General features: G+C 41.8%; 1 protein-coding gene across 1 annotated transcript; it reads left to right on the top strand.

Moving 5' to 3' along the window:
• The first annotated feature begins 5,802 nt into the window (after nt 1–5,802).
• LOC124676363 (thioredoxin-like 1-1, chloroplastic) lies at nt 5,803–7,115 on the top strand. Its single transcript, XM_047212439.1, has 4 exons — nt 5,803–5,991; nt 6,186–6,368; nt 6,472–6,636; nt 6,736–7,115. Exons 1-4 carry the CDS (start codon nt 5,803–5,805, stop codon nt 7,006–7,008), a joined length of 810 nt encoding a protein of 269 aa, XP_047068395.1. The 3' UTR covers nt 7,009–7,115.
• The last annotated feature ends 3,262 nt before the right edge of the window (nt 7,116–10,377 follow it).

Here is a 10,377-nt window from a genome sequence, read left to right as displayed (position 1 = left end):
CTACTATTCTGCTTTCACAGGTGGCTCTCGACCTCACTACACCAAGTCCTCCACCACAAACCCTCACCACTCCGAAAATGAAAGTGCTCGCTTGTTATGACTTGTTGTGGACTCTCAAGGGAATGTCCAAGGATGAGTACCGCGGCATGTGGCAATGCATCTCCCGTGCGCATCCAAAGACCATAATAACGGTGGGACCAAGAGACTATATGATATGCATGTGGCTAGCAGGACCTATATTATTTACGGATGCCCACAAATTATATGCATGAGCGTGCTTAACTTTATCTTTATCACATATTATGCATAGTTGCAGGTGAAACTTGAACCCTGGCATATCTCCATCATTGACACACCTGTAGATACATAGTAAATTGGAAAGGTCCAGTAAACGTAAGACAAAACAAACTAGGAAGCCTTGTAGACATTCCTTAACCATTACCAAGTGTTTCCCAAGGTTCGATAAACCTATTTTTTTAAAGAAAAAAACTACTATATTGCATCTGTAATCCGAATAGAAGGTGTCATGCAGCTAGTGCGAGTCTAATTAGAGATGCTCTTATATAGGGAGTAATAGAGAATATTATCATTCATTGATTTTACAAGTCATAGCAACACTTTCACTAACATATAATACGGGACCCTAGTTTTCGGCATATGGGTGTTGTGCACCCCATAAACCCCAAAATTCGTGGTAATTTGAAGTATTGAAAAAAATACGAATGCCCCTCGAAATAAAAGATGATCAAATATTGTGCTCATATAAAAATGTTTGCGCTTGAAATGATTTCCATGGTATTCTGGGCAAAAAAGACAAATTTATGACGAATATAACATGAATAGTACATAGACTGCTCAGTTTTGTACATACCCCAAAATTCATGGCTTGTTCAATTTTATCTTTTTTACCCAGGATACAATGATAGTAATTTCCTCGCATTTTTTTATAAAAGTATAATACTTGATCATCTTTTTGTTCCCCAAAGGATTTTGATTTTTAAACGTTTTGTAAAATTACCACGATTTGTCTTTGGATTTACGGTGTGCTTGGCACCCAGGAGAATGGGTGTATTTTTCTTGTGATATGGCACTATCATCTCCTCTCTGCCCGTTTAATAGCATGTCATATGGACAATACATTTAGTTTGCGTTACATGTTATCCCCACTTTGCCGTGATCAATTAGGGTGTCTTCACACATAACCTTGCAAAAACCACAACGGATTCCACACAGGTTTCTAACAACATAAAATGAAATAAGAAGTTGCACAAAGTCTCACTGGACATATGTATTATACATGGGCATTGTTCGGGCTAGACAGAGCTTCGGACTGGGCCTAACAAAGCGTAATGCAAAAAAAAAAACTCAGGCATGTCCCGACCGTCGGAAGTAACATTTCGACACAAGCCCGGTCCATCACAACAAATACCCTTCATGCCTCGGGGCAGGCCTCTTCCGTATTTAACACATTTCTCAAAACCAATCCCGGCCCGACCCAACAATCGAGCCTAAATCTTCGGCCCAATCCCACCCCACAGGCGTGCTCGGGCTAGCCCAAGCGCAGGAATGTTGAGTCGGGCCGGGCTTCCCATGGCCATTTATAATATGCATCGGTTTATGCAATGGCTAGATACTTATTGCCACTCCAGATTGATGAAACTGCTTACAAAAGGGGGGCTCCTATTCACCGAGCTAGTCGGTGGCAGCGAACCCACCGCACACCCCCTCCCAGGCGTATATGGGCTCGGCCCATTAAGCTGATCGTCCGCACACCCCAGGCGGGAGGCACTAGGCCGGCCCAGTAACTTTTCTCTCCTTTTTTTTGTTCTGCTATTTCATTTATGTTTTGCTGAATATGAACAAAATTTGAATCTAAACTTTCTGAAAATTTGAATAAATTTAGAATCTGAACATTTTTCGAATTTCAATATTTTCGCATTTGATTTTGAATAGATTTCGAATTTGAATGGTTTTCAAATTTAAACGGTTTTAAAATTTGAACGGTTTTCAGATTTGAACGGTTTTCATATTTGAACATTTTTTTAATTTAAACATTTTTTTATATTTTTGCATTTAAAAATATTTTAAACATACTTCAAATTTGAACGATTTTCAGATTTGAACATTTTTGAATTTAAACATTTTCTCAATTTGAACAAATTTTAAAAATTTAAATTTTCGAATCTGAAAAAATATAAACAAAACCAAAAACAGAAAATAGAAAAGAAAAACAGAAAAAAAAACCAGAAAAGAAAAAAGAAAAAAATCGAACTACTACAGGCTAAACAGACACAGATGGGCCTGGCCCATACCCGACCAGGAGGTGTGCGGTGGCCGGTAGCCACCGACCTGATTGGTGTATAGGTTTTGCCTTACAAAAGGAGCTCGCAAAGCGTTTTTTTTTCTCTCTTTTGCCGGGATAATCTCGCAAAGCTTGCGCACCAGAGTAGACAAAAACGGTGTGCACGGCAGTGTTTACTTGGAAGACGAAAAGTGGCAGCGAGAAGCATCGCCCCGCGCGCGTGATCGCTGAAGATGATGATTTAAACTGAAGCCGAGTCAGGACCAGCGCGGCTACAGCTAGCCTGCGTGTACTAGTACTGTGTACTTGTCCGTGGTGGCTGGATCATGGATGGGTTGGTCGGTCCCTGCGTGCCGCAGCCCCTGGTTTGGGATACGATCCACTTGCTTACCTGGTGCTGACGAGGATAGATGAAGCTAGATAAGGTAGGTAGGTGCTTCGTGATCCCGTATCCCATCGGCCATAGCAAGCAATGTGGCGCCCCTCGTGGTCTTTCTTCTGCATGCGATGCGATGAACTGCCGCTCCATGCGTGTGCCTCGGCAGAGAGCGCCGAATCGGTTATCCGTCCAGTTCTCGCTTGGCGCCTTCCTTCTTTCTGTGTGCCGCCCAACTGAATCCTTCACGGCTTCCTCGCCGCATTCCTTTTTCATTTCTGGAACTTGCCAGCCGATTCCATCACCCAAAAAACAAAAAAACTGAAGTGATGGAGGTTGTCGATCCGTGCACTGAAACGCGCAATCCACACCACACATCAACACTGATTGATTGTTTACGGTTACAAGGGATTTTTGTTCATGGCCAGTGCAGCGCTAGGTAGGCCTCCGGGGTGTAAAGTAAACGGATTGGAATTACCAGTACCTGTTTTTTTCTTGCATTCTAAGCGGAGGAGATGGTAACAGGTTGCGGATTCAATTATGTATTATCAGACAGGGTATTCAAATTGGAAACACCACCAATGAAAATAGGAATAACGGATTGGAATTGCCGGTGCCTTTTTTTCTTCTTGCATTCTAAGCGGAGCAGATGGTAACCGGATGCGGATTCAAATATATTACCGGACCGTGTATTTAAATTGGAAACCGGACAGATTCGGGTCAAAAATAAAAATAAAAACAGATAAATTCTCTCATGCACACATAAATTATAGGCAAAAGCGTAGCAAAACGCGACACCATATGCAACATCGATAAAAATTCTCAAAATAATTACCTTCACCAAAGAGCATGGAGTCACCGCCATAGCCGATTCAACCTGGAGAAGGAGCCGACCAGCGAGTGGAGAAGGACATTCGTGAGGAGCAGCAACCATTTACCGTGCAAGCGAGAAGAGTTGGCCATACTTGGCGGTATACGTTGGGGGGCGCAACAATGTCCGATGCGCAAGGAGGTGTAGAAGAAGCGGGCCGAGGAGGAGGGCGATATATAGGAGTGGCGCTCGCGGTGCTCGTGGGCAGGTCATTAGGAGTTGCTGGGCGAAAGCTCTTGCGTGGGATAAGGTCGTGCGGCGGGACAGGGTGCACACGCTATAGGTCAGCTGATGACATAATATTAGCATTTCCTTTTCGTTTATTCTGCGGTTATCTATTTTTCAACAGGAAAATCAATAAATGTGTATTTGTCTACATATAAAGATTTAAATCATGAGTATTCAAAACCAACTCTTGATTGTCAAATCAGGAAGGACATTTTTTCCAAGAAAATTGGCAATCCCAATGATCTCTAAACATTAGGCATCTCATGCACTAGATAATTCCGTTTACTTAGAATCAGAAATAGAGAATCATAGAATTCAAAACCCCAGTCAAGATATTGATTAGCCATAGTACATTCTGGAGTTATCTACCAATATATTTATGCATACTAAAATGGACTTGAAGATTTAGAATAAAATAATTATTCTAGCACTTATTAGTCCATGGAAAAAATGTGATTCCATCTTTCATAGGAATAACATATCTTAGTAATGTCTAACACAAAGGTTTACGAGAAAAAAAAGGAGAATACCATTGTTTCTATATGTGATTCCAACTTACCGCAATTACATTTGCAATGTTATACGTTTGAATTGAAAAAGACTTTATTTGTATCAATAAATTTAGCGTCAACTTGTGTTTATACTAATATAAATAAAAATGTGCAAATCAATAACCTACAACGACATAGTAAGACTTATGTAAATATAAAAGTACAGTATAAAATAAAATATAACAAAAAATGTATTCTAACTTATTGCACACACAACCCATAGTCTTCTGAAACATGACAATTCGGTACTGTCACACGAGCACAACATTTCGTATCCGGCTTCTAGACAAGTGCGTACTTGATTGTGAAGCACTATCAAAATAAACTATAAGATGAAAAACTCATAGATGGAGCATGAATCCAGAGACAACATGGAGTAGCGACTTCCGTAAAGATGGATCCATCCATGGCATAAACAGAACATTGTAATGATGCAAGCTCATCAAAAGGACACGTGTTACCTAGAGCTAGAAAGTTCAGATGAATTGTTTGCTCGAAGAGAACAACGGAAGACAGAAGAACACATAAATAGACGGAATTAGAGTTGAAATATCAAACTAGAAAATTTACTAGCTGCGAAGTGGTATGGTTTTCACTTTTGTCTCATAGTTTGTGTCGTATGGAATGTTGTTATTTTAATATCTGCGTGACATAACTTGTATGGATATTTTGAGAAAACCCACAAATATATTACCCCTACCGCTTCAAATTGAACTCCCAAAACGGTGTATGCTTTATATTTAGTAACAAACAGATATAGTACAGAATTGCTATAACTAGTAGCCCATTGCAGTATGTATGACCTTCAGATAAAAATGTAATACCATGCACAACAGAAATACAAAGATCAACCTCAAAATCTCGCTGTCGATCAACCGAAAATATAGCGACGTCAAAATAGACAGCAAGAAAAAGAAAGACTGTGGATTTCGCTGTACCCAAGCTGTTGTCAAAGCAGATATTTCTCCATTTTTACCACGCTCCACAAACGGGTGGGCCCATGCGTTCCATGCCCTTTCCGCTGCGTGTGGTCCCACACCGACATACACCCTAACCTTGACCTAGCTGCACACGTGGCCGCTTAACCTCCAGTACCTACCGCTCCTGCGGCCCAGCTTTTTTCTTATCCAAAACATATCCACTCCAACGCACCTTTTACACCATCCCAAACGGTCATCCCAAACCGCCGCACCTCGTGGCCGCAATCCGTCCGTTCACCACGCGATCCAACGGATAGGCAGAACTACCCATGTGGTAAAGACGGCAGGTAAAAAAAGCGTGGGCCTTTTCGCTTTTCCCATCTCTTCCTTAAAAGGGCAGACCTTTTCTTCCTCGCCGCATCTCCCCATCCGCCATTGCCCTCTCCTCTCTCGCCTTCTCTCTCTGTGTGCGCGCGCTCCTGCTCTCCAGCTTTCTCTACCTTTGCTCGGTGCGTGCTTTGGTCCCCGGGAGAACGAGCTCGCGCGGTGTAGCCATGGCCAACGCTCTGTGCGGCAACGGCTGCGTCGCGGTGCCGTGCGGGGACTTGGGCGCCGCGGCGGCGCTCGCGGAGTCCGTGGCGATGGGCGGCGCGTACCGTGCCAAGAGCTCCTTCCCCGCCGGGAGGGTGGCGCTTTCGGCCAAGCCCCAGCCTCGGAGTCTCCATGTGGCCGCTGCTGGCCAGGTTGGTTCCTCGTTTCGAATCCGTTTTTCTTGTTCCCTGTACAAGATTCCCAAGAGGAGATCTTGAGATTTAAGTTCTATTCCATCTTCCCTAAGCGAGGATATTTCGATTTGTCCCGCTTCTTAGGATGGGATTTTAGCTGGTGGGGAATAATACAATGCTAAATGTGTGCTGGTTGTTGTTGGTTCTTGCAGATGAACGGGAACCTGACGATTGGCAAAGCCATGAGGTGGTGGGAGAAAGTGACGCACCCAAACATGAGGGAGGTCCAGTCCGCGCAGGACCTGGCTGACTCCCTGCGCAACGCCGGCGACAAGCTCGTCGTCGTCGACTTCTTCTCCCCCGGTTGCGGTGGCTGCCGCGCTCTCCACCCAAAGGTAACAAATTCATGGCCCAGCCCCGATTTATTCTGAGTTTCAAACACTGCAATATAGTAGTGGCTTATCTCCATTTTGCTCATTTGTTGGTTCTTATGTCCAGATTGCGCAATTCGCCGAGCGGAACCCGGATGTGCTGTTCCTGCAAGTGAACCACGAGAAGCACAAGTCCATGTGCTACAGCCTCCATGTCCATGTCCTCCCTTTCTTCAGGTTCTACAGGGGAGCTCAGGGCCGGGTCAGCAGCTTCAGCTGCACCAATGCAACGGTAAGTCTCAAGCGCTTACTTAATGTGTTTGCCTAGTGAAATGTTTCTTCAGATAAGATTGAATGCTAACATTCTTGCTGCAATTCGATGTGATTGCAGATCAAGAAGTTCAAGGACGCGCTTGCGAAGCACAGTCCGGAGAGGTGCAGCCTCGGCCCAGCGCGGGGTCTGGAGGAATCGGAGCTCTTGGCTCTTGCTGCGAACAGGGACTTGCAATTCACCTACAGCGACAAGCCGACGCTCGTGCCGATAGCGGAAGCCATCAAGATGGAGGCTGCCGCAATAGGTGGCCCGTGGCTGCCATTGCCTCCGAGCGCAACGCATTTCTTACCTCAGGGATCTGATGATGCCCTCATCCCCTCTGGAAGATAGTAGTTGGAGACCAAGTGAATCCGGCCAATTATGTACAGATTTTACTTTTTTGCTTGTTGTACTTATTAAGAAGCAGAATCTCAGACTCAAGGTTTTAGTTTTTATAAGCCTTCTGAAGTTCAATGGATTGTGTTGTTGGTCTTGCTCAAGCATGATAATCCTTGCTTAATGACCAAAGGGATGCCCCGTGTCTATGAAGTATGAACTCAGAAATGGTAATGAAGATCCTTCATGACTAATTGTCCTTCATGACTAATGATAATCCTTGCTTAATGACCAAAGGGATGCCCTGTGTCTATGAAGTATGAACTCAGAAAAATGCTGATGAAGATCCTTCATGACTAATTGTCTACAATCCTCTGCTGATTCTTTCTACAAGATTCAGTCGATGTAAACTTTAATTCCAATTTTCAAACGAACTATATATGTTGCTGGTACCGGGATCCAATGAAAACCTTGATTCTCTTTTGAGAAAGTTTTCTGTGGACATGGCCGTGTGTGTGCAGTTGGTTCAATCAAGGAGATTGGTGTCGCTGAGACGGAAGGCCTAAACTGTGTTGGTCTGTTGCATCAGCTAGGCAGGAAGACGATAAGCATTATTGGGGCTTTGATAGTTCATAGATAAGCCAGGCACCATCACCCTTGTCGCTTAGTTTCAACTATATCCACTGAACGAGCAAACGCCATGCAGTGATGCAGATGGTAGGTCATTGGAGTCGCGCGAGGCCGCGAGCAGAGTCGTCCCATACTGCTAACCGATATGGTTGTTACGAACTTTACCATATTGGATATCGGAATATGCACAAACTTCTATGGGAAATCGGGGTTTCATAGCTATCCTATAGACTGGACATACCGTTATCAACTGCAAAATAGTAGTCAGACAAGCTTATCCAGTTCGAAGTGCAGTGTCGATCTGTGTTAGCTCGTTATGCATTGTCTCCTAAGGAATAACATTCAGAAGCATCCATAATCTGGCGACTTGGGGAGGCTTGCCGCTGTAAAAAGTTGGTACTGATCTAAAGCTGGAAAACATAATCTGCAATGAATCAAATTTAGAAGCATCAGAATTGGATTTCTTTTTTCTCAATGAGGGGAACATGCCCGGCCTTTGCATCAACTATTTGGAGTATAATTTAAGAGCAGTAGGAGCCTTGTATTGTCGTTCATAAAGTCAAGATTCATCGATTTCACCGAGAAAGATTTAGAAGGGGTCAAACTCCAAATAGTTGTATCCGGCACCTGAGATAACTCGATTACACGAACCGCTGGACTAAATGTAACCAACCGGTCCACTAGCCACCCAATTAATTCTCTTCAAAACTAATATTCAATAGAGAGATAAATATAACACTACCAGCAAAATGTCTTTCCGTTTTTCAATGTTATATAAGGATGTGTGTTAATGGGACCTAGCCATGTGTCCTCCCAAAAACGAGAATTTAAACTACTTCTTTTTGCAACAATTGATCATCTACGGAAGAAATCTACATTAACACTCATTGGTCCATCCCATTAGAGTTTTGTTCCACTTGAGAGAAGTTATGGAATGGAGATACTTATTATATAACAACTCTTGACACACATCCTGCTCGTTCAAATATTTAAATAATCATAGCTAAGCAAACATTTGTTATTAATATCTGAAAGCTCAACCCCCGAATCCCCTTGGTCTTTTGGTATGTACATAATGTTCTCTTTAGGTAGCTGTTATTTACATTTACATTGGTCATTTTAGCAAAAAAAAAAAAAACTAGATTTAAGAAATTCTAGTCCTTTTAGAACTCCTTTAGCTATCTTAATTAAAGAACAACAACATAAACATCGGTAATTAATAAAGATAAAATTTATAAGCACAAGTCATCCACCATATATAAAAACTTCTCTGTCCACATTCTATAACTTTCTTTAAAGCATAATTCAACTGGCTTCCAACCCTTATTGCAAAGCTTTCTGTGGTGAATAGGAACTCCAACATATCTACAAGATAGGGAGCTAGAATCGCAAGTCGCAACCAAACAACTTCTTACCTATACTTTTATTGTTTTTCGCCTTTATGAAGCAGAAGATCTCACTTCTATTAAAATTGATCTTTAAAATGGCAAGTTGTTTGAATATGTATGCAATTGGCGACTTTCAGCAAGTCGTGTTCAATGGAAAGGATTGTATCATCTACTTATTGAAGAATGGAAACTCCTCCCTCAGAAGATCTACTTTCTCTATGTCGTCTTCCCATACAAGGCCAACTCTTAACCCAAGTTGTACGACCATGCTTTCCAAATGATTACTCCATGGTTCCTCGAGATATCTCTCCAAGGCCGAGCAAGGATCCTATTTATAAATACGATGCTTCATATCATGATTCACAAGAAACCCAAAATATACCTTCATAGCTACCCAGTTACAGATTAGCATTTGGTAGACCGTAAGTTTTAAAGTTTAAAAATATTGTGTCACATATGGTGGGTAAAAAATGGGAGATTTGAAAAGTAGAACATGAAATGACTATGCATCATGATACTTTTTGTATGCTAGCAACAAACCCAATTAAAATTATCTCGAATAACTAGCTCGAGCCGGTTGCATCAAGAATCTATGGGCTCATGCCGCTCCACCGAGAGAAGATAGGACCATACATGGATCCGATGAGTAGTTTGCTATAACATGAGTAGTTTCTATTTTGTTAAAAACAATATCATTTCAAAAACTCCAAATAGCCCAACATAAAGCACAAATCGCAACTAAAATATGACTTTTTTTGTTAATTCTGTACAACTCAACCCTGAACATAAACATGATGTTAGTTGGAAGGGTTAAATTATAAGTCAAGTGATCTATGCGCCAAACAATACGAGAAAATATACATAAAATAAAGATATTTCGACGATTTCATCTTCACCAGATAAAACAACACTTCTCTTTGCAAGGTTATGTTTTGTTAATAAAACATTTCTATATCGAAATCACATAAAATCTTTTTTAAGTGGAACTTTGAGCTTCTATTTTTTGTAGAAACCTTTTATTGTCGTTCATAAGGTGAAGATTCATAAATTTCACTAAGAAAGATCTGGAAGGGGGTAAAACTCCAAATAGACGCATCTGGCTCATGAGATAAGTCGATTACACCAACCACTAGACTAAATGTAACGAATCCATCCATGGTCATGCCATTATTGCTCGCATAAACTAATATTCAACATCGATTAAAATATAACACTACCACCAACACATATTTTAGATTTTCAATGTTATATAAGGATGAATAATGATGGGATATAGACATGTGATGGCTCCCAAGTGCAAGAGATCAATTGTAGTACTTTTCAAGAAGAAATGTTGTCGAACCCACGAGGAGTTGAAGGTATTGGT

This window comes from Lolium rigidum, chromosome 7 (assembly GCF_022539505.1).
Source record: "Lolium rigidum isolate FL_2022 chromosome 7, APGP_CSIRO_Lrig_0.1, whole genome shotgun sequence".
In the NCBI taxonomy this organism is placed as follows: Eukaryota; Viridiplantae; Streptophyta; class Magnoliopsida; order Poales; family Poaceae; genus Lolium; species Lolium rigidum.
Note: the sequence above shows the minus strand (reverse complement) of the source record. Positions and strands in the feature narration are given on the sequence as shown.